The sequence below is a fragment of the Cinclus cinclus genome, chromosome Z, assembly GCF_963662255.1.
Source record: "Cinclus cinclus chromosome Z, bCinCin1.1, whole genome shotgun sequence".
Classification (NCBI taxonomy): domain Eukaryota; kingdom Metazoa; phylum Chordata; class Aves; order Passeriformes; family Cinclidae; genus Cinclus; species Cinclus cinclus.
In genome coordinates, this window is record NC_085084.1 from 32,812,267 (window position 1) to 32,838,073 (window position 25,807).

General features: G+C 43.1%; 2 protein-coding genes across 2 annotated transcripts; both read right to left on the bottom strand.

Annotated features, from left to right (window-relative positions):
- Positions 1-1,933: 1,933 nt before the first annotated feature.
- On the bottom strand, positions 1,934-6,373 carry GNG10 (G protein subunit gamma 10). The gene is made up of 2 exons (XM_062513139.1): positions 5,892-6,373; positions 1,934-2,577 (listed from the first exon to the last, which is right to left on the bottom strand). The coding sequence occupies exons 1-2, from the start codon at positions 5,970-5,972 to the stop codon at positions 2,452-2,454; spliced, it is 207 nt and encodes a 68-aa protein (XP_062369123.1). The 5' UTR covers positions 5,973-6,373; the 3' UTR covers positions 1,934-2,451.
- Positions 6,374-17,203: 10,830 nt separating this feature from the next.
- Positions 17,204-24,070, bottom strand: DNAJC25 (DnaJ heat shock protein family (Hsp40) member C25). The gene is made up of 4 exons (XM_062513138.1): positions 23,765-24,070; positions 22,656-22,808; positions 20,276-20,746; positions 17,204-17,326 (listed from the first exon to the last, which is right to left on the bottom strand). Exons 1-4 carry the CDS (start codon positions 24,068-24,070, stop codon positions 17,204-17,206), a joined length of 1,053 nt encoding a protein of 350 aa, XP_062369122.1.
- Between the last annotated feature and the right edge of the window lie 1,737 nt (positions 24,071-25,807).

The following is a 25,807-nucleotide window of genomic DNA, read 5'->3' on the forward strand; positions in this document are numbered from 1 at the left end:
GAACATTAAGTACTCAAATAGCAGAGCGCTTCCTTACAGCTTCAAAAGTGTGAGCCTCATAACATTGTTAGTAGTTACCACTATGGTCAATAGATATGAATGGCATGTTTCTACTAATAAAATACAGTTTCAAAAAATCCAACAGCAACCTTCTCTTCCCTCCCACAGCAAAAGAGCTTCCCAAAGCAAAGAACTTGTGGCCTTCCCTCCCACAGCAAAATCCAAGTATCCTCTTCCATACAAGTAGCTGCTCTTTGTTACAATTACACAATGAGTTCAAAGCCAAGAGGGATAGGAATTTTATTTCCAAACTTTTAAAGATTAATACAAACAATAGAAAGTAGACAAAATTAAAAACCTATTAAAAAAAAAGTTGTTCTTGTAAAAGTGCTCTATCAAAAAAGTGAAGGCAAATGACCAAGCACATTTTAGTAAATTTTGTGTATTGCAAACCGTGACGACAATTTGTGCGATTATCTTTGGGTGTTCACAGATTCTTAGTGCCTGTTTGCTAACATTTTAAATACGTGAAGAAAATTCAACTACAGCAGTGCTGTTACAAATACAAAGCAGAAGGCAGTTTACTGATTAGAAATATTGCAAGAGACATGCTTTGGGAATCAAGCCTTTGCTACATCTTGTGTTCATCAGTTACTAAAATGTGTCACTTATGCACTGAGATGCACTTGAAAAAAAAATATAAGTTGGTTCCAGGTCTTGCTAATGGAATCAAAATGTCCCCTGAGGACATACTTCAGCACTAACAGCATTTAGCTTTATACTTTAATTATTCACATTTGGGTTGTTTTATTTTGGAAAAAAAAATCCCCATGAATAGTTTTTGCTATTATTCCAGTGCTATGTTTATCAAGATCAGAGTCAGTAATTTGGTGAAAAATTCACACGTTTTTAATTTCTAAAATGTAAACTTCTCAAGTAATATTTGTATAGTTAGCATAGTGTAGTGGAAGTGGTGATGATTATGAAAAATGTAAGTTACATTAAAAATCTTCAAGAACATTAAGAAAATACGATGGAATAGGGATTCACAAGAACACACCAATATCTAGGATGCTGTTTTAGCCACATAAAAGACAGAGACTTTTCTTGTGAAGGAAAGGCAGTTGTTATTCATGTCATGCTTGAAGGCAATTCTCCAATGACCTTCCCTACAAGGAAAAAAAAAAGGCTTATTAAATGCCATCTTCTTAAACTGATAGATGTAATTTCTCTTACAAATTACAACAGAAAAGTGCAACTCCTTTGCATTGAGAAAAAACCAACAATGACTTTCCTTTGCTGGATGTTGGTATCCTCACAATATCATTAAATTTTTAACTGTTTTGTTTACTTCGCTCTGAATTTCTTATGTTCCTAAGGTAACACAACAACAATAAACTAAATATTTGAGCTATCACCAAAAAAAAAAAAAAAGTATTGTATGTAAATTAATCAAGTTCTTCTGAGAAAATATTTTGTATCTGTATGATGGGATTACCTCAGAATACACAGACACACACACACAGAGACCTCAAAAAAAAAGAGGTAGAAAGGCTGCTTAAATAACAGAACATATGCAATGGCCATTAAAAATTGTATCTTATTTGCATGAAGAATTACAGCTAGCACCCAAATTAAAAAAATCTGCTTTTGCTTCACCATCTCCAAATTTTTCCAGAAGAGCATCTCATGCTCAGTTGTTCCCTTTCCTTAGGTTCAATCATGTTTTGTTAAACCTATGTAGCAACAATTGAAGCCATGCTATTAATGAGGCAAAAACTCAAGTGCAAGCTCAGGAGCAGTTGGCAGAAGCAAGGGAAAGAATTTACAAGTACTTTATGCTCTAGCTTAAATTCTGCCCTTAGAGAAAACAGATTATTACAGATTGCCTCAGCTCCTCTCTGCTTCCACTAGTTTTGGTGCTGTACCAGCAGTAAGAACAGGAAGAGCCTAAGGACAAACACAGCAAAATGATCTACAATATGACACTAAAGACCTAAATGTATTTTAACATGGTAATTGCTTAAGATGTGAGCTAGTCATCAGAACCTTAAAAAATTGCCACATTTTTGTCTTACTTCTCCAAGCTGGGTATGTGACTGTCTAATGTTGGCTATGTCAAACACAGCTGAGTGTCTTAGACAGTTTTAATTAATTTGGATGCTGCTAATTACCTTAATGCTGCACAAACACAGAAACACAACTATCCAACCAAAAAAAAAACAACTCATAAAGAAAACACCTCTAGAAAGAGCTGTAGAAAAGAGACATGTTTCAACTGCCACACCTAAAAAACCCAGTAAACAATTTACAAAGCTAGCAGAGAAATGATGATCACTCAAGCAAGAACTCAACACCTAAACAACTATCACCATGCGTCTTTGTTCCTCCAAGGGCTTGAGTTTCAAATTAGAGTGGTTGTCATGGCATCTGTGACTTTATTACCTGATTTCAGAGCAGAGCACAGGATCGGGGCTCTCGGAAGGGATTGCTCCCTGCAGGAACCCCAACAAGCAAGGCATCTTTGCAGGCATTTTGCATACAGTACTGCTGGAGTTCTGCAGCTGCCTGAGAGACCTGAAAAGAAAAAAAAAAAAAAAAAGAGAAAAAAATCCAGAGAGGAAACTAATTCATTCACAAGCATCTATTAAGCATTTCCTCTTGAAGAGCTATTATCAAACGGAGCTGGAGTGCGGCCAAATCACCTCTTAGATTATATTCTAGAACACCAAGTAAATCAGCACAGAAGCACAATTTACAAAGTTCTGATGAAGCACACGTGAAATACTATGCCAGTGGTAAGCCAGAAGAGTGTAGAGGGCTGAGGTGCCAATGTGATGCAATTTCTTCCCATTAAAATGCTCAGAGCCATGACCATTTTTCAATCTAATGTGGTGTTTGGAAGTTTATATTTGAACTCTTATATCCTCTGATAATTTGTTAAAAGGATTTTTCATTCCAAACTTCTAAACAACATGGAGTATAAGAAGGAGTGAAAGCAAAAAGATGAGGATGAAAAGCTTTTGAAGTCCAAATTGTCATCTTCCCCCAGCAGTGAAGTGAGAAATTCAAATCCACACTCTGGCCCCCTAAAAGGAGAGTCCAGAGCTGCAGAATAAGCCCAGGATCCCAAAGGTAAAATGCCTTCAGCACTGAACTCCCCTGCTCTCCTTGTGGATAGCAAGTCAGTCATGTGCATACATTTCTGAAGGAAAATGTAGAGGAATTTCCAGTTTCCCGGACACACATTAGGAACAGCTGCAGGGAACTGTCAAAACCATGCTGATACATATTTTATTAAAGGAAATATTAAATATATTGATGGAACTATCAGTTCCCCTCTGACCTTACCTCAGCCTTTGTTGTAGGATTTCTGAAATACTGACTTTTCTTCCTACACAACTCTTCAGTGTTGCCAAAACAATAACCAGAAGGACCATCCACACTTCCCAGCCTTCTGTCTAAAGGAACCACCCCAGAGCCCCAGTGGAATTTTGGTTCTGGACCATCCCATCTAACAGCATCTGGAAACACATGGGAAACCTGGCCTAGCACACAATTTCGTTTGCTATTTTGCTGCTCTCCTGCTCACTGTCTTCCAACTCTTCTCCAGGACACTCATCCCAGTAACTGCCTGAATTTACCCAGTGGTTGTTGGCATTTCAAGGAGTTGTTATGTGAAGCTTTTCCCCCTCAGCCTCCCAGGTTCTCTTGAGCAGAGTACAGGGAGAAGCACCTGCAGCAAAGGATTCCTGCTAAGTCAGCAGGCTTCCTTACCTGAGGAGAAGCCCTTTCTGGAGGCATCAGAGGTCTCTTGCCTTGCCCATTCCCTGGGGTCCCCTGCAACATTAGCACCCTTGCCTCAGCTGCAGCACCTGCCCCTGGTGGTGCCTGACTCTGGACCACATGGCTATCAGGCAGAGATGCCACTAGCCAACAATGGGTCAAGCAAAGGAAATGTGGAACTTTTTCATTTTGAGATTTAGCAGTGCCTACAGCACCTCTCTGCCCTTTGCTGCCAAACCCTCCAACACATACTGAACTATGTGTATCCTGGTACCTCCTCAAAAGATAACAAACCAGGACTGCCTACTCTTAATCCTACCTATGCCCCATAAGAGTTGTCTTTTCTCCTGTTGACACAGAAAGTTTCTGCGGTATTTCACCACATGACAAGCACACTCCCTTCAGCAACCTCCTGCAGGCAAGATGTGTATGGGTACTTCTTTGCTACTCAATTTCCTCTTTCTGAAAATATTGTTCCTGTCTGCTTTTTTAGCCAGCAGGGTAAACAAAATCACCATTGGAACTTGGCAGTATAGAATGTATTTTTAAAAATCCTTTCATAACCAGCTTCCGTCTGGAAACACATTGTCTATTCAAAGTAGCTGAAACAATGTTTTCTCCCATTTCAGTGCTTGCTAAAATAGTACCAAGTGGTTTTTCATCAGCTGAATGTATTTCATGTTATTTTTATACTATATGTATAGAAAGTCAGATGACACAATTTATACACACAATTAATGACACACTTTTAATCATGTGCCATTTCAAAGCCATGAACAGGCTCCTAGAACAGCAGACCTGGAAAGAGACGCTGTGCACATTGCTGCAAGAAACGCCAGTCTGAGGTCCATCAAGGACAAGCCTCCCTGGTTTACCTGAGCAAACTCTTAAAAAATACGCAGCATTGAGAAGTCCTGCTCCAGAATATGTTACTGCCACAAAGTAACACCTCTGAACTACAAACTGTGTATTTTGTAGCCACTCCCCACTCGCAAAAAAAATAGTGGGGAGGAGTATATGAGTATTTTGAGTTTATGACTCAAAATGAGCAGAACAGAGATCCAGGTGACTGTAACTGGTAACTGTGACTGTAATTGTAACAGTAACTGGTGAGCAAGCGTTTCAGGGTTTGACAGTACTCTTCTTGCTACAAGAGTCAACATTTCTACTCTGAAACACGCTGTTTTCCACATACTCCCACACCTTATTGCAGTGATAAGCACAGTCACTTTTAGGGAATCAAGCATCTGCTGATTCTGTTTTGCTAATAAAATGTAGTTACATTAGCGAATTGATTAGGATTGTACCCAAAAGCCAGAGTGGTTTCACCTTGCAACAAGCGCTTCAAATTTTCACCAGCCTAGGTCAGCAGTAGTGGGAACAAGTATTCTGATTTTAGAATCAATTAGCTAAGTTCCTGCATCTAAATGTGTTGGCACTGTCGTCAGACTGAGGAAGCTGGTCTTTTGTGACTGGCCAGAGAAAAATGGCGAATGCAAGAGGAGAGACGAGGAAAGTGCGGGATATAAATTAATTTGACCTCCACCACTTAATAGACTATGTTGGATTTTGTGCGTGGTGACGACCCCCCCCACATCTGCTGGAAACCAAGAACGATCTCGGTCTGGTCACCAAACCTGAGGAGCTGGCAGACGACAGGACTGACTCATCGAGCTGCCTTTGTCTGGAAGTGTGCAAGCAGGAGAAGATTCATGCAAGCGCAGCAAATCGCCTGCCGTCCCCAAGTGTGCCAGCGGGTACCACCCCGCACCGCCTCCCCCCGCAGATCCTGCCAGCGCTCCGAAGCAGAGGGGAGTCGGGCTGGCTCCCCTGCGAGGAAATGCTCCCGATTATCTGCTTGCTGGTGCAGAACTAACGAGGAGCTGCTGTATTATTTATCACGGCTCCTTCCCCCAGCGAACGGCACTCGCTCCATCGCTCCCGTGTGGCCGGGGCTCGAAGCCCGCCGGGCACACGCCTCCTTCGCCCCCTTCATTCCCAGGGCGGAGGGAAAGGCAGGAGCGGCTCCTCTCTCCCGTCCCTCCTCGGGGGTGGCAGCACCCCGCTCCTCCCGCCGGTCCCGGGGGCCCCGAGCCCCGGCTCACCTTGATCCTCTCCACGGCCGCCTCCAGCTTCAGCTGCTCCACCAGCCGCTGCATGGTGCTCAGGCTGCCGCCCGACGACATGCCGGAGCCGCGGGAAGACGGAGGGGATGGAGCGGGCAGGCGGCGCGGTATCAGCGGGTTGGGTTAGGTTGGGCTGGGCTGGGTTGGGCTGGGCTGAGCTGAGCCGGGCTCGGCTCCCCCCGCCCCGGGGAGGGGCCGGGGCCGTCCCACCCGCAGCCCCCGCGGCACCGCCCCGGCTCCCGGCCGGACCCCGCCGCCTGCAGCGCCCTTCGGCGGCTTCGGGGGCCAGAAACCTGCTGGTCACAGCGCGGCCGAAAAAAAAAAAAAAAAAAAAAAAAAAGGAGGGAAAAAAAGGAAGCAAAAAATAAAGTGGGAAGGGGGGAGGGGGAGAGGGAAAAAAAAGAGGAGGAAATGGAAGGGAAAAAAGGAAAGAAGAAAAAAGGGGAAAAGTAAAGAGGAAAACGGGGGAAAGGAGAGAAAAAGGTAAAAAGGGGGAAAAGGGAGAAAGGAAGTCAGGGAAAAACTGGGAGAAGAAGAGAGGGGAGAGGGAATTCACAGAGCCATAGAATAGTTTAGATCAGAAGGGATTTTAAATAAGGTCTAGTTCTAATCCCACCACTTCAGGCAAGGATGCCACCCACTACATCAGGTTGCTCAGAGCCCTATCAAACTTGATCTTGAACAATGACAAAGGTAGAGTTCTAAACATGTCTTCTGCCCACAGCAGCTGTTAGGTTCCAGCTGCCCGGCAAGTTCTGCCAATATTGGTGCATCTCCTTTCTCCCCACCCAGGCTGTTCACCAGCATTTCAGGAGTGACCTCCTCAAAGTCCCCTCTTCTTGGCAGGGGTTTGCCAGCTATTGGTTTGCTGGCTTGTTTAAAAGTTGTTGGGGTGAAGCTTATAGCCTAAAATGGTTGGTCTGAACATGAGACAGGGCAACCAGGAGTTCAGGCCCAGCCAGAATGGGTTTGTGGAAGACAGGACCTGCCTGACCAATCTAATGTCTTTCTGACACAAGGTGGCAACACTAGAGAAGGATTGAAAGGCTGTGGATGTCGTCTACCTAGACTTCAGCAAGGCCTTTGACACCACCTCCCACAGCATTCTCATGGAGAAACTGCCAGCTTATGGTGTTTATAAGTGAACCCTTTGCTGGGTAAGGAGCTGGCTGGATTGGCTGGGGCAAAAAAATTGTGGTGAATGGAGTTAAATCCAGCTGGTAGCTGGTCACTAGTGGTGTTCTCCAGGAGTCAGTATTTGGGCCAGCCCTGTTTAATGCCTTCATCAACTATCTGGATGAGGGGATAAAGTCCACACTCAGCAAGTTCACAGATGACACCAAACTGGATGGGAGTGTTGATCTGCAGGGCAGGAAGGCTCTGCAGAGAGATCAGGACAGCCTGCATCAATGGACTGAAGCCAGTTGTGTGAGATTCCACATCACCAAGTGCTGAGTGCTGCCTCTGGGTCACAAAACCCCAGGCACTGCTACAGGCTGGATCAGAGTGGCTGGAAAACTGTCTGGCAGAAAAGGACCTGGGAGTGCTGGTCAGCAGCATCTGAACATGGACCAGCATGTGCCCAGGTGACCAAGAAGGACAATGACATCCTGGTCTATATCAGCAATTGTGTGGCAGCAGGACCAGGGCAGTGACTGTCCCTCTATGCTTATCAATGGTGAGGCCACACTTCATGTCATGTGTCCAGTTCTGGGCCCCTCACTACAAGAAAAAAATTGGGGTGCTGGTGTTGCCAGATTTTTGGAACTCAGACATGTTAGGAACACAGACAAACATTTAGATTTAGAAAGGAGATATTGCTTAGTGTACAGAGGATGCAAAGTGGAAGTTTTCCTACAAATCAATCACACCAAGTAGCAAAAACCAGGAGAATTTATACACAAAATTTTACATAAACTTATCTAATAGCCAGTTACCACCTACCTCATGCATAGTCATTTAGTTTGTGCTGCCTTATGACAGGTCACCATGCCTGCATGGGCCTCTTTGGGGGTGTCCAGTGGTCACTCTTGGTGATTTGGAGAGGTGTCCCCTACAGAGTTTTGAGCAAAGTCCAACTTAGGTCCAGCAGAACAATGGTCTTAATGGTTTTTTCCATCTTTAATGAGTCTGTGGTTCTGTAGGGGCAACCAGGCATGCACATGCTTGCTTGTGTCTCAGAGCCTCAAGCATGGTCATGGAAAAGATATGCTGAATCTTCTCCAAGATCCTAATACCTTGCAACCCTTTTCCCCATGATGATCTCACCACTCACTCAGTACCAGCAATACTTGCTCATGGAGACATCTCTCTCAATCCAATTCAACCTACACTGGCTATACTAGACCTACTATTGTAACTCTCAGCAGTCTCTGAAAATTTATGCCCAGAAGACAGACATAATTTAGAACTACCATGATAGTCTAGAAATGTCTAGTAGCCCCTGATAATGAGGTGCCACTGCAATGCTGACAGCTTTCTAAAGACACCTGAATTTTTTCTATCTTTTGTCACAGGAATGTGACTGCAATGTTTCTGCCCAGCAAAATTTGCTGCATTCTATGAATTTATGTCTGCATCTGATTATTTTCAAAGGGATGGCATGTCTAGAGGAGAGGGAACTCCAAAATGAGCCAGCAAAATGGCTCATTTCCAGCAGGTGGTATGATGATACTTCTGATGTCTCCAGCCACTTCGTATCAGGCCAGAAGTGTTACAGAGGCAAAACACCATTGCCACTGAAAGATACAGCTCTGTCCTCTGCCAGGATTGTACCTCCATTGCATTGATTTTCACTACACTATCAGGTCATGAAATTATAAGGAAGGTAGACAACGAGGGAAAACAGATCCTGTGTTTCAGCTTCATATTTGCATGACCCAAATATTTAGCTTGGAAAAGGAGAGAGCAAAATGAGGCAGAAGGTCAAGAGCAGCAGAGCTATGGGCCTGTGAAATGCACACACAGGTTTAGATCCCGTATGCAATTGCCTTGTTCATTTCCTGAGGTGATCTTTTCTAATAATCTGCACAACTGTATTGGTGCTTAGCTTGATTCTGTTTCTAACACAGCAACTTATTCTTTGCTCTTACACTCTTGCTGGACTCTTGTATTTTGGGAGACAAAGCAGCAATACAGCAAAGCTGTGGTCTCTCACTTCATAAACATCTTTGCAGTGTCCCTAAGATTACTTAATGAAAGCAAGCACAGCTTTTTCTGCATACCTTCTTTAACAGTTTTTAGATTTTAATTGATAATTTGATTCAAAAATTAATTAATTTAATTGCTACTCTATATCCAACAGAGATGAAGGAGCAATCTAGCAGTTCCTCTTCAATTTTACTACAGTGTACAGATATTCAGCATAATATTTCTAAAATGCTGTTCTGGTTTCAGCTGGGATAGAGTTAATTTCTTCTCAGTAACTGTTACAGTGTTGTGTTTTGGACAAGAATGGTGTTGATAACTTACTAATTTTTTTGCTTTTTTCCTAAGTCCTGTTTATTTAAAGTCTAGGACTTTTTGTTCCCTCATTTTCTCATGCTCTCCCAAACTGGGAGGAAGCATCGAGGGGACAGGTGACAATAATTGACCAAAGAGATATCCCACATCCTAGAAGGTCGTGCCCAGTACCTAAACTGGGGGAGTTACCAATCTGGGTTTGAGAAGGGGAGTCTGGCACCAGTTAGCAGGTGGTGAGCAATTGCATTGTGCATCACTTGCTTTTTTCCTTTTTTGTTATCATTGTTACATTATCTGACTTTGTTTTCAATTATCCAATTGTTTTTATCTCAACATATAAATTTTAATTCAGCTCTCCTTCCCACTACTCCAAACTCTCCAGTTGTTAGGCAGATCTCTGGGTAATGTTCTCAATTATTTATCTGATCTTATAGAAGACTTGAACTATTTGCAGCAATATGCTTGCTCCTAGTAAAAAGACCAGTTGGGTTTCAAAAGTAGCCAAAGGATATTCAAAATCTTAAAAATTCTTGACTGCCATAACTGGCCTGAAGGGCAAGGAATGAAAAAAAGGAGAGGGAGAAAAAAATAGGAAGGTGCCCCCCCCCCCCCCCCCATAGGTTATTCCTCTGAAGAGAAAAATGCAAAGACTTTTACTTGTTCACAATAAAAAACTCACAAAGCAATGAGGTATCCAGCCTGCAATGCTGAATACATAAACCTGATTGGTGTCCTGGCCATGAACACTGTCCTATCATAGTCCCATCCCACATAATACACCACAGAGAACAAGGACTGCAATTAAAGTATCAGCGGTACAATACAGACAAAATGTCACAAATACGAGAACACATAAGTCCACAGTGTAACCAACAATTGTTAAACTACTACAATGAATGTTTATAACTATTTTCTTTAACACATTTTGGTCAGACCTGTCCTTATATCAACCTTTTGGGTCCATGCTCAGGTGCCAAAAGGACTGTTGTGGTTTTAGGCCACAACAATTTAGGTGGAAATTAGGCACAATGCAACCACCTTCTCAATTTCACCCCCTTTTCTCCACCTCCAACCCAGTGCAATGGGGAGAAGATGACAGTAAAAATTGTATGCTGAGATAAGAACAGTTTAATAATTGAAAATAAAGTAAAATACAATAATAATGGGAAATAACAATGATAATAAAACCAAAACAAACAGGTGATCTACAGCGCAGTTTCTCACCGCCTACTGACTGATAACAGATTCCTCCTTCCTGTACCCAGAGTGCTTGCTCTTCCAGGTAACTCTCCCCACTTTATATACCAGGCATGATGTTCACTGGTGTGCAATACCCCTTTGGCCAGTTCAGGTCACTCATCCCAGCTATGTCCCCTCCCAGTTTGGGTTTTTTATGCATCTTCTCACTGGCAGAGCATGAGACAAGAAGGGAAAAAAGTCCTTGACTTTGGATAAGCACAATTTAACAAAAACCAAAACATCAGTGTGTTATCAACACCATTCTCATTCTGAATCTAAAACACATCACTGTAGCAGCTACAGAGAAGAAATTAACTCTACCTTAGCTGTTGACGGAACAGCTGAAGTTTGGAGTGGCAGGGTGTGTGGGATTTTATGAGCAATTATGTAGGGCAGTGGAAAACTTCAAGATGTTTGCACCCTACCCCTGACCAAGGGGGTAAGAAAACTGGTAAACTAATTTTTTAAACTGTGCTGTCACCTTGGAAGCCCAGAGAGGACTTGAATCACTGCAACATGTTGTGGCCTGGCCCAGGCTTATTGAGCCATGGTCAACACTGCTCAGTAGTCTCAGGGGGAAAAGAAGATCTCTGAATCTGACAATGAGATGAAAACTGGCCATGCAGCTGCTCCAGCCACTGTAAAACACTGCAGCTGCTCCAACCCCAGTGACAGGAACTGCCACTGAAACCATTGAAACAGTATCTACAGGTGCCAGTGTCAGTTACCCCTGTACAGAAGCAAAAGAAATTGAAGTCACTCTGTAAAAAACCTTAGCAAAAGCAGTCAAGGAGAACAAGAAGAATGAAGAAGTAAATAAAGAAGCAGCACCATCACAAGGGTGAATTAAAGAGACATCATAAAGGCCATCACAGGAACTGGAAGAGGAGACAGAAGAGACAGACACAACTTGATCCTTTCCCTGAGTGAGCTGCAGGAGATAGGAGTTTTCAGTCATTGTCCAGGTGAGTGTATAATCACCTGGCTGCTCCAGTGCTGGGATAACAGAGCCAACAGTGTGACATTAATAGAATAAAGGAGGCATTTAAAGGAGGGAGTGGGGATTATTTGCTGAGAAACTGGCATTGACAAAGCAATGGGGAAAAATGACACGAGTCCTTTGTCTGTGGAGGTGACTTGTATCAAGTGTGAGATCAAGGCATCCCTATAAAGAAGATATTCCATGTAAATAAGCAAATGGGCTGCAATAGGGAAGGCTCTTAAATACCAGAGAGAATCCGCCATGTGATAAATTATATATTTTGACCTGGACAATGTGCAGCTTCCCCCAGGTCCAGATGAGTGACTCATAGTGGAAATTTGTAGAGGGCACCAACATGCATGCCAAGCCCTTGTCAACAATAGTTTGGAAAGATGATGCTCAACCAACAGTGGGTGATTTTCCACATCCAGGAATACAAACACAGTATTCCATCCCCCACCACTGCAGCTGTGGAAAAGCTATCAAATAAACTGGTAGATAAACTGACTCAGGACTTTCAGCATTTCAGAGGGAATATGTCCTACTCCTCACCTGTAGGGGCCCTTATTTCTACTACTGACAGCAGGTGTGCTCTTGCTCAAGAGAGAGGATATAAGAGGTACATGCCACAGGGTACCTTGTGGTTTTACCAGCAGGACCACAGAGAGGATACGAGAAAGTGGGATGAACAATCCACCTTGATCCTGGATGCACAGGTGCAGGAAGTGCATGGGAAAGCAATCACAGTACAATTTTTTTCCAGGGAGGTTGTTGCTCCAGTCTCCAGGAGACAGTTTTCCAGGCAGAATGGAAGGTCTTGACATACTACTGACCCTATGGAGAGAAGTTCTAGTCCATTTCTACAGGATGTTAATGGAGAACCTTGAGATCAGTATTAGAAAGGCCCTGCCTCTAGACAGGTGGAGGGGAGGGATAACTGGGTTTACTGGACTGTGTGGATTCAGTGGCCTGGCACAGCAGCCCCACAGGATTACAAGGCTTTGGTAGACACTGGTGCAGTGTACCCTAATGCCATCAAGCTACATAGGGACAGAATCCATTTGTATTTCTGGAGTGAGAGGGGAGTCTGAACAGCTAATTCTATTGGAGGCTAAGATTAGTCCAGTTGGGAATTACAAGCAAAAGTACCCTAGTGTGCCTGGATCAGAGGCTCCATACATCGTTGGCACAGACTGTGCCAAGAGATGGTATTTCAGACATCCAAGAGGATATTGGTGAGCTTTTGATAAAACTTCCCTGGAGACAAAGGAAATTAGTCATCTGTCTACCTTGTCTGGTCTCTCAGAGGACTCTTCTGTTGTGGGGTTGCTGAAGAGCAGCAGATGCCAGTCACTACCACCATGGTGCATGGGAGGTAACAAGGCTCCAACCAAGACTCTCTAACTCCTGCCCATAGAGGGGTTTGTCGATTGGAGACCCAAGGGGTGATCAGCAGGACCTGCTTACCCCTTAACAGCCCCATGTGGCAAGTGGGAAAATCTCACGGGGATGAAGACTAAGAGTAGATTATCATGGCCTGAATGAATGCCACCTCTGAGTGCTGCCACACCTGACATTCTGGAGCTTCAACATGATCACAAATCAAAGGTACACAAGTGGTGCCACCACTGACATTGCTGTTGTGTTTTTCTCAATCCCTATGGCAGCAGAAGGCAGACCACAAACATAGGTTGTTTGAAAACAAACACAGTTTATTTTCACTTGGAGGGATGTCCACTACAGCTGGAACCAACCGTGCCAGGGGTCGAAACACAGCCCCACCATCTACCATGGAGTGATCCAGGCTGCATTGGAGCAGGGTGAAGAAGCACACCTGGAATATATTGATGATATCTTTGTTTGGGGAAATACTGCAGGAGAAGTTTTTGAGAAGGGAAAGAAAATAACCAAATCCTTCTAAACCTCATCTTTTCTATAAAACAGGGTAAGCTAAAGGGACCTGCATAGGATATGTGAATTTTTGGAATAAAATGGCAAGATGGACATCACCAGATCCCACTGGACACTATTAATAAGGTAACAGTGATGTGCCCACCAACTAGGAATAAACACCAGCATTTTGGTGATGTGGGATTTTTGAGAATGAACATTTCAAATTAGTCTGATTGTAAGCTCCCTCTAGCACCCCAGAAAGATCTGAATCAGACAGTAGAACTCTCTTCCTAAACATCCTCATATCCATTTGGGCCAAAGAACATGGCATTGAGTGGATATATCATTCCCTACCATGTACCAGCCTCTGGAAAGAATGAATTATGTAATGGACAGTTGAAGACTACACTGAGAGCAACAGGTTGTGGGACATTCAAATGTTGGGATGTTGTTGGGGGTTGGTTCTTTCCCTTTTCCCTCTGTGGAATTTTCCCCATTGTCATGCTAAGATACCTGTTGACTGGGCCCTGGTGGCAAAGGGGGAGGGGAGAGAAGAGGGAAACCCCTCGATATCCAAACATCCAGAACAGCAGACAGAAGGTCCTGGCTCGGCCCCATTTCCCCCGCGGAGTTCGGACGAGAACAACGATCGCCGCCTGTGTCCCATCCCTGCCATCCCAGCGCCAGGAGCCATCCTCACTGCTGTCAGACCCTGCCCTGCTGCCTTCTCACTGTAACCTGCCACCATCCAGCACTCTGCTGAGCACCAGGACCCACACCGTGAGCGGAGAGCTCTCTCTCCATCTCTCTCTCCCCCTGGGACAGCTCTGCCATCACCCCCAGCCCTCCTGCAGCTCTGCGGGACCCGCCCGCCCCCAGCACCGGGAACTGCAGCTCAGGGAAAAGGTGCCTGCAGCCAAAAAACACTGGGACTGAGTTACTGTTCTGTTTGTGGGTAATTTCATAGCTGTTGTTGTTCCTGTTTGTCTTGTTAGATATACTAGTAAAGAACTGTTATTCCTACCCCCATATCTTTGCCTGAGAGCACCCTTAATTTCAAAATTCCAATAATCTGCAGGAAGGAAGGATCACATTTTTCAGTTCAAAGGGAGGCTTCTGCTTTCCTTGCCAAACACCTGTCTTTCAAACCAGGACAGATATATATTTAGCAAAGGCCACCTGGTTAGACACCAGAGGATCTGCCAACCAGACTGGCCTGCCCGAAGTTTTTACGTAGTGCAGAAGGCGATGCATTTCCTCCAGTGCATACAGAAAACATGCTGGGGAAAAGTCTGCGTTATTCCTGCCCCAGGCAAACCCATCTGTGGGATTGCTTTTGCTCAAGGACCCAGGTGCTCTTGGTGGGTAATGTTGGAGGATGGGGAAGTCCTGTGCGTGCCTCAAGGCGATTAGATTTTAGGTGAAAATAGCCAATGAATTGAACTGTATGTTTGTCACTATGCGACACTCTATTACCACTTCTATGTATAACATAACAGCTGTGTGTGTATCACCTCACAGCATCAATCTGAACCAGGACTGCTCTGAGGATCAGAGCCTGACTTCCCTCTGATCACTGCACTCACAAAGAAAGAACTTCAATAAAACCAAACAAGTGCAGCAGTACTGGGATCAGAACCGGGTCAAATATGCAGCATGCAACAATCCAACACCTTGTACCATCTTTTCTGCTTGAAAGACTCTTACCAAGGATGAAGGCCAAAGTCATGGACTAAATTAATTCAACAAACTGTTGTTTTGGTGTTTTTATTGTGTGGATGTTCTATGAACACTTTAACAGAGTGTTCCATTGACTAAGAGAATGATGTTTGTACTTCTATCAAAACAGATAAATACGGAAGGTGATGGGATACTGGGGAGTGTGAAACTTGGCATGACTCAGAAGGTATGGAATAAGTGGTGGGTATTGACCTGGTTACAGTTCGGGTAATTTCTTCTCAGTAGCTGCTAAAATGCTGTGTTTTGAATTCAGAATGAAAATAGTGTTGATAACACACTGATGTTTTGGTTTTTGCTAAATTGTGCTTATCCAAAGTCAAGGACTTTTTTTCTCCTCCTTGTCCTATGCTCAGAAGATATTTAATAAAACAAAATTGTGAGGGAGCACAGCTGGGACAAGTGATTGAATTTTGGCTGAACTCGTCAAAGGGATATTCCACACCAGTGAACATCATGCCTGGTATATAAAGTGAGGAGGTTACCCAGAAGGCTGCTGGATCTGGGTACAGGAAGGGGAGTCTGGCATCAGTCAGTGCCTGGTGAGCAATTGCATCGTGCACCACTTGTTTGTTTTCTTTTTCTTATTACTTCCCATTATTATATTTTACTTTATTTTCAATTATTAAACTGATCTTATCTCAACACACAAGTTTTACTTCGACTCTTGTCTCCCTTCTACCAGGGTGGAGGGAAAAGAGAGGAGAGTTTAACAAACAGCTACAAGGTGTTTCATCTCCAGCTGGGCATAAAACAACCACACATGGTTTTGAATATGTTATTTTAAACAGAAAACTGAAACAACATGTCAAAAATGTACAAAAGGTCTGGAGTATCAAGTTCAAAACCATTCCCAGAACCAATCTGCACAGAAGGCAGCTAAGAATGCACTGTTTTCAGCAGTTTCCTTCTAAGGAACTCACTTTTACAGATGTGATAATAGGAGAAAGACTATGCTCCCATCTTTCCTTCCCCAAAGAGGAGTAGGGTAGCAGAATCCCTGTTACCAGCAAATCACAGAAACTCTCTGACCTGGGCTGTTACAGAGAAAACCACAGATTGCTGTTATGCATTATTTATTCTAAGCACTCAGAGGTCTGATCAGAAGAGATAAATGTAATGAATACTTAAGATTTAGAATTTAAAACTAATAAAGTCTGCTTATATAAACTTTTATTTACAAAAGGCATTAAAATTGCCCTTTTAACAAAAGGGTCATTTTTCCCTTTAACCAATACTTTGGTGAAAGAAATGTCAATTTTAATAGACTAATACTCACTGGTATACTTGTTCTGAACAAGCAGGTATAATCCAATGTACAAGATGAAAAACCACAAAATATCCAAGCATTCTGTTTCATTAATTATTCTGTAAAACAAAGAATTAAGGCTTGTTTGCATCACAATGATCAGTCATGCATAATTTATTCCCACAAAGAATAAAATCAATTTCCAAGTGAAGCAGGAATAGCAGTAGTCTTGTATAATCCCCATACTGTTTCTATGAAAAAAAAAACCTATTTGGCATCTTAAGATTTAAAAGTAGGGGGAAAGAGAGGAAAACAGAAAATGGTCCTGGCTTCGGAATCCTTTATAAGCATTTTCAGTTTCCACTTGTAGGTACCCTTCAGTTTAAAGAAGAAAACTGGGACTTGTCAAGGTTTGAACTAAAAACAATCTCAGAGACCAGAGTTATGGTTTCATAGATGATGAATATGAAGTATCTAGCAAAAAATACATTGTTTGGAATAATGAATTCCACATTGATATCCCCAAGTAAATGGTATATATACATTAGGCTGCTCCTTTTCAATAGGTCTGATTTATAAAAATGGTAAACCTGTATTATGCTTCGGCCTGATGTAATAGTTCCTGAGTTTTAGATCACTGCTAAGCCACAGCAGACAAAACTCTGAATGATGTAATGAAAAGTTTTGCAAATCACTTTCAGCAACAGCACACATTTTGTTCAGCAGCTTTCAATCATCAATAAAGGTCAGTCTTCCAGGTCCTTCATTTTTCATCCATCGCCGGTATCTCTTCCATCTGGGATCCATGGCCATCTTCTTCTTTAACTCCTCCTCTTGTTCCCGTTTATACACCTGGTAAGACAGACAAAAGTTTTTAATAAGGATGAAGAAACAGCTTAACTGAGCCTCAAGTGGGGTGCAAGTTTACACTTCAATCATTTGCTAGCTTATTGTTCTTACAGAAGACTGGACTGCAATGCAGAAGCAGACCCCAACCAACACAAGTGTTGGAGCACTTGCAGCCCAAGACCCTACTGCTGCCCAAGATGCTTTATGCTTTTGCTGAGAGCAGAACTATCTTCCTATAAGCTCCAAAACATTTTTTTTGCTAGAGAAGATCTCAACGAATTCAACAAAAGAAAATACACACTATGCAATGGCTGATGTTCAAAAAAGCTAGCCTTTGGAGTCCCTTTCAGCACACATATTGTTCAATGCAGCTGTTCAGGTCCTCCTTTTAGCTGTTCACCCTTTTCAAAGTCATCATCTAACAGAAAACACTATGGAACTTTTTGTTCCTAAGTAAGGATCTCAACAAAGTTGAGAGTATCTCAAATATCTCTGCATCCAGTATTTACAGTACTAAAAGGTAAGCAATTATATTCTGACAAGAAATGGTGTCACTGCAATGAAACCTACCTTTATCAGCAAAATCAATCATCTTTATAAAAAAAGAGGTCAAAAAAATGCAACAGCATCTGCACTTTTATTCAGGAAGGCATCTTATGTAGATGCAAGTCAGCATAAATCTCTATACCACCAATGATTTTATCATCTCAGTGTCATGTAACTTAATCTGACTCAAATGCCAATTAAATTTAGAGTTCTGCTATACACAAACAATATTTTAAAATATTGTATCATAGACAGCTACATGAATACACAAACTCAATGCTGGGTGATCATAAAGATTTTAAGAACCATTAAGAAACAGTAAAAATATTGTGGAGCTCTATGATGCACCTGTGTATTGAATTCCTGGTTTTTCCCATCCTAAAACAACACTGGAAAACTGAACAATATGTAGATAGACATCTCCACTGCTGAAGAAACAGACAAGCTTTTGGGGAGAAACACTACAGCATTATTTTTCAGCCTAGAAAATACATGACTGTTTCAAGAAAGGATATGGCAGTGGTACACAAAAGCACAGCCAGCACAAGAACAGGATAAAGCATGATTATTCTCCATTTCCAGCAATACTAGAATGAGCAGGAGTCCAGCTGGCTTCAACAAAATCCTCTTCTACCACCTTCTACAAGTATTGATGAACTCATGACCAGATGGCACAGCAGACACTGAAAACTTTAATGCATTGAAGTGACTAGGTAAAAACTCATTAAAGCAATTACCTACAAAGACACCATTTCCTTTTCAGAAAGTCACAAAACTGCAAAACATGTTGGATAAATATTACTATTCAGGTGAAGCTGTCATGTATGTGTCACGGAAAATTAACTGCTGGCCACCATAGGAAACCGAAGTGAGCTAAAAAGACTCCACTTGTGGCAAACACAGCTCTTTCACATTCAGTGACCCAAACATTCTTTGTTAAAAACTGTATGGCTGAGAAACCACGGCATTATTTCCTCTACTACAGGATATCCATCCAATATTTTTCCATATTAATAGCTGCTTTAACTAGCAGCATTTCTCAGTCTTTGAGACAACCTCCAGATTGTTTTCTAGTAAATCCGTCCTAACTGAACACATACACATACCGGGCAGCTAATCCTTTCCTTACATTAACACCTACTTCACTATTTTCCTCTTGAAGTTTGTAGAGTAATCCACCCCTGTCTGCTTCTGAAGAAGCATTCTCTTATCTTTGGTGTCCTGCCACCATCACATCTCTTTTCCCAGCATATGTAGAACAGCAGCACCACCTCATTTTCCCCTTAAGCAGACTAAATTAATATTCTCATGTTTTTCTTTAGAAACCTCACATCCAAATGGCCCACAGATACACCTTGGTGGAACAACAGAAGGGTTTTGTCAACCTGCCACGCCCCAGCATCCCAAATGATTCTGGACTGCAATTCCATGCTGTGGCTAATGCTCTCTCTCTGCTCTCACAGAATTCTTAAAAATTACATAGTGACTATATAGTCTTGACTCTTTATTTATTGACTGTCCATGGCAAGAATAGAAGTTGTACTCAATGGTAGTTTTTATGCCATCCTTACTTGAATAGGTATACAGTACTGCAAGAACAGTCCATTACTCACCACAGACCAAAGAACTATCAAAGGACAGTTGGCAAAACCAAAACAGAACAAAAACAAACAAACAATCAAAAGCCCCTGAGCCAGGAATTAACATCTTAGAAGACTGATGGAATAGGAGTTTCAGACAATCTGAGTAATTCTTATTACAAATTATTACTGTCTGGAGAGCAGACAATAGCCTTCAACCTACCATAACAGCACACTGCTCTTATTGCTCTGGGAGTGCTGTATAACTAATACCAGTTTTTCCACCAGGACTACTAATAAATAACAGAGAAGAGTAATTTTCAGTTTCCCTGAAGCTGCTGGATAGACCTTAAAGACTAATTAGCAAAAAAAAGATAAGTGTATACAAAAGTAGCTGGAACTAGTGGATGAACAAATAAAAAGGAATACAGAGGTGTTTTTGGATTGTAACAAGAAGCAATAGCAAATGCCTGAAGAAAAAGTTCAAGGAAAGGCCATCTATAATATTGAAGCACACAGTCAATACAACCACCACTTCAGACAAACCTCTAGAACCGTAAGAGGAGGAACAGGCCAGCACGAGTTGGATGCATGCAAATCAGCTCTAGGAAAAGTGATGTTTATGCATTAACTAGGAAGTATATTGTAATGAATATGTATGATCATGATGGAATAAACATCCCACTGTAAAGTTCATGACACACATTTGATTAGAGGACATATGTTTTGGGTGTGTCAAGTGTTGTAATAAAGAATGCCTGTTTTCTAATACTTCAAATTGTGTTAGAAAGTTTATTTCCTGGCTGATTTCATTATCACTACCCACCTCATAGTTTTCTCGTATCCATAGTTGCCGTTCAAGAAAGGTCTCTTTTTGATGATCTTCCAGGCTGTCAAACTGAGACTGGGACATTTTCATGTACCTTCTTATGATATACAACTTCTCTTCCACACCATACTCTTGCCCTTTAATAGTGAAACAATAAATCCACCAACAGTACCAAACTATGTATTTGCACCAGTAAAAAGGAGCAAGAAGGATCTGAAATAGAAGGATATCATATATTTTGGGCTTCTGATAACCACCCTTTATATCTATTTTATTTTTAATAATGTCTTTGATAATTTCTTCTTCCTCTTCACGGATTTCTTCTTTAGACCGCCTGTTCTTGCCTTTTTCTTTAGTCTTGTTGAGCAAACCTTGTTGCCTGGCAATCTCAGTAGCTTGTATACGGTATTTTGGCACAGATGCTAAGTAGTTGATAGCTTCATTGTAACTACTCCACCAGCTGAAGAACTGCAATTTAAGAATGGTAAAAGTAAAAACCATGTTTTCATACAGACACATTCCTATTTGGGGGTTTTCCAGGAAAAGAAAAAAGTACGTCACACATTTTTAACCACAGTTATATTACAGAAATGGCAAAAAGTGAAGCTAACAGTACTTCTGTGGTATCACAGAAGCTGAAATCCTCCCTCCAGACTCAGTGAAGCACCTGGAAAACAGATGTATAGAGGTGTATCTCACAGCAATTTATGATGACAAGGAAGGCCAAGCCGACACAGCTGTGAAGAGTTTTGTTCCTGAGTAGGTGGCTATCTCCTGCAAGTTATTCTCAGAATCCCCTCTTCTTACATTTATAAATATTTATAAATATAAGAGCTAGTATACAAACATTAAGTATAAAATTGTTACCCTTTTAAAACAGTCCACTGAACATAAACTAAATATCATCACAATGATGATGATGTGACAATCTCATTAGTCAGGCAGTGTCCACTTTACAAGGACTCAACATACCTCTCTGATCTCCAGCTGCCCTCTGGGATTCAAGGGAATGGGGGGAAAACGCCCTGATTAACAAACCAGAAATATACTGCCTGGGTGAACAAAGAATCACAGGACATCCTGAAATGGAAGAGACCTACAAGGATCATCAAGTCCAACTCCTAGCCCTGTACAGCACAACCCTGAAAATGCTTCCTTCTGAAGACAGAAGCAGCACAAGGTCTAGCTGAGAGCTGATGTTCCCATCTAGTGTCCTGTAAATGACCTGAGACGAAGCATGGAAAACATGGAAGAAACTAGACAGGTACAAGAGGGAAAAAGTTAGCAGCTCACTTTCATTCTTGGAACATCCAAGCATGTCTCACTGACACAACTTTTGAACAATGATGCATCTCACACCATTTACCAAGACAAAATGCAGACACAAAGCCACTATACAACCTTCACAGAGGCCAAGAAGCAGAAATAACAGAAAGCAAGATGAGCAAATCAGTTTACACAGATGCTTACACTGAATTGAGAACCAGTTGGACTCCAGGTCTGCACTTACATAAGAAATAAGATGAGAAATGAAACTTTGCTATTGGAACTAAATCTGAAGGGAAATTAGGTATTTGGTTGAATATGCCATTGGAATTTATTATTTTCAAATTCTTATCAACATACTTCTTATTCTAACTTCCAATATCCCATTAAACATTGAGCTACTTGCACCACAGCATAAACTGTATCTTCATCTCTTAAATTTCTTGGGTATTTTAAATGATCTTTTGAAGCAGTGATTTAAAAGATCCTAAAGAGAAGCTATGCATTTTCATCCTTTTGTCAGCAACAGCACAAGTTTTTTCATATAAAACACAGAGGGCCTTGATTCTATGACCTTCAGAGTAAACTCTGCTGAACTGAATTTGCTTCCCTCCTGACTTCATCACTGTGGTGTTTAAAATACACTGCAATGCAATATTCACGCACCAGTAAACTACTTATATTCAGTCCTACCATCTGAATTAAGTCTTGAATTCAGTCTGCTACTAGTCTGTTTTTTTAAAAAATTTACTTACACATCTTGACAAACTGACACATGTTATGTGGGGCACTAGTCCTGCCTGAGCTACTCTGAGCCTGAGCCTGCCAGGAAGAACCGAGTAAATTCTTCAGAAAAGATGCACCTTGTCTCAACAAAATTAAATTAAACTAATCTCTACTTTTGCTCAAGGTACCAAGGGCAATCAAAAGTCTGCTACGTACCCCTTGACTTCAGGATTTTTATGGACACTACACACAACTGGATCACAACATACAGGAACAGGGCTCCTCACTGACACTTTTTATTAAATGGCACATTATTAGACTGGCCACGACTCCTCTTCTTGTTCAGAAACTCACAGAGCAGTACAAGGTAAACATGAAATTTTACCTGAAACACAGAGATGGCACACACTGTAACTAGGATCACTATTGTGACATCTACTTTTGGTGCCAGTCTTCTGCTGTAGTAGTGGTAATAATGCCTGTAATACTCTTCAGGATGATCCAGCATGTAGTCATAATCTTTACGTGTTTCTTCATCCTGCAGGACGAGATGAAAAGCTCATTCAGGTTTAAATTCCTGCATTCACTTGCTCTATTATACTTGCTCTGTGTTTTACATCTCATTAACGATCATGCTGCTGTAAAACTGGTGACAGCCCAAGTGAGTATGAAACAGAGAAAATTTGTCCTCACTTATCTGTCCAAGCACACATGACATGTTTAGTCTTAAAATGAATAAGCAGGCACTATGCAAAGGCATTTAAAACTAGAAAACAGACAAGCAACTAAAATGCGCAAAGTTGTTTAACTTCAGAATGGGAAGTCCAGACGGACTGGAGTTAATAAGCATTGCTCAGGAAAAGATTTTCAGATGAAGAACCTATTAGGAGATTGTTTTACAAAACTTAAAGGAATTAGTTTACAGGGCTATGGAATCTGTCCAATGGAAAGCCAATTCAAAACCTCATTGTTCTCATGTTCTCTGAGTTTTTCATCATTTTCCTCCATATAATTGTGGGATGGGAAATTTAATTTTGCCAGGGTCAACTGCATTCCTTTCAAACTCCGTTCCCCACTTCCCCCGAAAAGAAAAAAAAAAGGGAAAAGAAAAAAAAGAAAATAAAATAGTTCCTTTTTCTAATCCCCTGTAGCCTTAAAACACTTACAGGTCTCCTTCCATTCCTGGGTTCCATCTTTGCCAAGTCACACATGCTTTTCCCTGAGAAGCCTTCCCTTACGGATCCCATATGCTACCCGAGTCACTGCTACTTTTAAAGGTGTACAGACCTCCAAGATAAAGTCGGTTCGTTGTAAATAAATATTTTTTTTTAAAACAACGCATTCTAGACACAGGAAGATTTTCAAGAGCACTCCATCCTCCTTCCCGCACTCTCGGGCCGGCTACGGAAGGAGGATTTTTCGGGGTGTTTCTCCTCCCCTCCCTGACTGCTTACCGGAGCGGCTCCGGCCGCGGCGGCGGTCCCGCTCTCTCACCTTGAGGGTCTCGTAGGCGGCGGCGATGAGCAGGAACTTCTCGTGCGCCGCCTGCGCCCCGCTGCCCTCGCCGCCCGCGGGCTCCCCGCGGTAGCGGTCGGGGTGGTACTGCCGGGCGAGCTGCCGGTAGGCGCGGGCGATCTCCGCCTTGCTGGCCTGCCGGCTGACGCCCAGCACCTCGTAGCAGACTCGGCGGCCGCAGTAGAGGCGGTCGGTGAGGCCCCGCGCCGGCCGCGGCAGCAGCGCCGCACACAGGCACAGGCACAGCGCCCACCGCCCGCCCGGACACCGCGCCGCCGCCGCCATTTCTCCGCCGGGGCCGGGGCCGGGCCGCGCTCCGCGCCGTGCGCGCGGCCGGCGGCGGGGCCGGCGCGTGAGGGCGGGGGCGCGACAGGGGGCGGGTCGCGACAGAGCCCGCGCTCGGGGGCGGCGGGGGCAGGCGCGGAGCACGGCCTGCTCGACGGGCCCAGCGCTAGCGCTGCTCCTTTGTCCCCGGTTCCTCCCTCACAGGCTGCTGCCGGCCCGTTCTTCCAGCCGCGGTGTGCCCTTGCGTTTCACCCGCGCCAACGGAATCCTGGGATGCGTTCGGAAGAGCGGTGCCAGCAGGTCGATGAGGTGATCCTGCCCCTGCACTCAGCCCTAGTGGGGCCGTGTCTGAGCTGCTGTGTTCAACTCCGAGCTCCGCAGCTCAAGAAAAACACGGGGGGTCCAGAGGAGGCCACAGAGGTGATTTGGGGCCTGGAACATCTCCCTCATGAGGAGAGACTGCAGGAACTGGGCCTGTTCAGTCTGGAGAAGAGACCACTGAGAGGGGGTCTCATTAATGCATGTAAGTGTCTCAAAGGTGGGTACCAAGAGTGTGGTGCTAGACTTTATAATGGTGCCCAGCAACAGTATGAGGAGCAAAGGCTGTAAACACGAGAAGTTTCATCTCAACATGAGGAACTTCACACTAAGAGTGACAGAGCACTGGAACAGGCTGCTCAAGGAAGTCATAGGGTCTCTGTGTCTGGCTGTTTTCAAAACCCACCTGGACACGTTTCTGTGTCACCTGCTTTAGGTGACCCTGCCTGCAGGGTGATTTGAGTAGATGATCTCCAGAGCTCCCTTCCAACCTCAATGATTCTGTGGTTCTTTGAGGGAAGAAACCTTTTTCCTGAGCCTCTACCTGGTTTAGGCTTGCTTCTGGTGAAGTTCAGGGTCTGACCACCTGCCATGTGGGGTCCAAGGCAATTTAACTTGCAGTTCCCCTCATCTGAGAGATTCAAGAACTGTCCAGATGTAATCATGTGCCATGTCCTGCTTGAGCAGGGAGGTTGGACCTGATATCCTTCCAGCCTGACCCATTCTGTGATTCTGAGTGATTCTTTATGCACAGCTACGTGAAATGGTGACTTTGACAGCAAGTCTTCCACCTGTGATGTTCTGTACCCAAACACTTCTGGAAAGGATTACATCTCTGCTCTGATGTAACCAGCAGGAACATCACAGCAGTGTTTGACCTTTCCTAGAAAAGGAGATATGGGCTTGATGCTGTAAATATTCAGTGCAAAAATGCTCAGCTCGTCAGAGAGTATCTTCTGTTCTTAAAGCTAGAAATGAGTGTGCCTCCCATGTGGCTGGTCTCTGCCTGTCTCCTTTCTGCATTAATAAATGCTTATAATTTCCATCAGTTGTGAATGGGTCCCAAATCTGCTTCCAAAAAGAATAATAAACAAAACCACCTCCACCACCAAATATATATATAAAAGGCTACCTCTTTGCAGCTCATTAGAGCCCAGCCTCTCAGTATTGAAGGCTGGGAGCCAACTCCTCAGATCATGACCTTAAAAAATTGTGGTGGGTTGACCTGGGCTAGGTGGCTAGTGCCCACCAAGCTGCTCTATCACTTCCCATTCTCAGCTGGATGGGAGAGGGAATAAGATGGAAAACGACTTGTTGGTTGAGATTAGGCTGTACTAAAGCAAAAGTGGAAATTTATGCACACATAAGTGAAGAGAAAGAAAATAATTTTATTCTTTGCTTCCCATCTGCTAAGCCATG

Coding starts and splice junctions, on each gene's coding strand:
- GNG10 (XM_062513139.1), bottom strand. CDS start 5,972: ATGTCGTCGGGCGGCAGCCTGAGCACCATGCAGCGGCTGGTGGAGCAG. Junction 2,578..5,891: donor CGGCCGTGGAGAGGATCAAG/GTGAGCCGGGGC, acceptor TTTTCTTTTCAG/GTCTCTCAGGCAGCTGCAGA.
- DNAJC25 (XM_062513138.1), bottom strand. CDS start 24,070: ATGGCGGCGGCGGCGCGGTGTCCGGGCGGGCGGTGGGCGCTGTGCCTG. Junction 22,809..23,764: donor CCGCCTACGAGACCCTCAAG/GTGAGAGAGCGG, acceptor CTCGTCCTGCAG/GATGAAGAAACACGTAAAGA. Junction 17,327..20,275: donor GGATACGAGAAAACTATGAG/GTGGGTAGTGAT, acceptor CTGTCTTACCAG/GTGTATAAACGGGAACAAGA.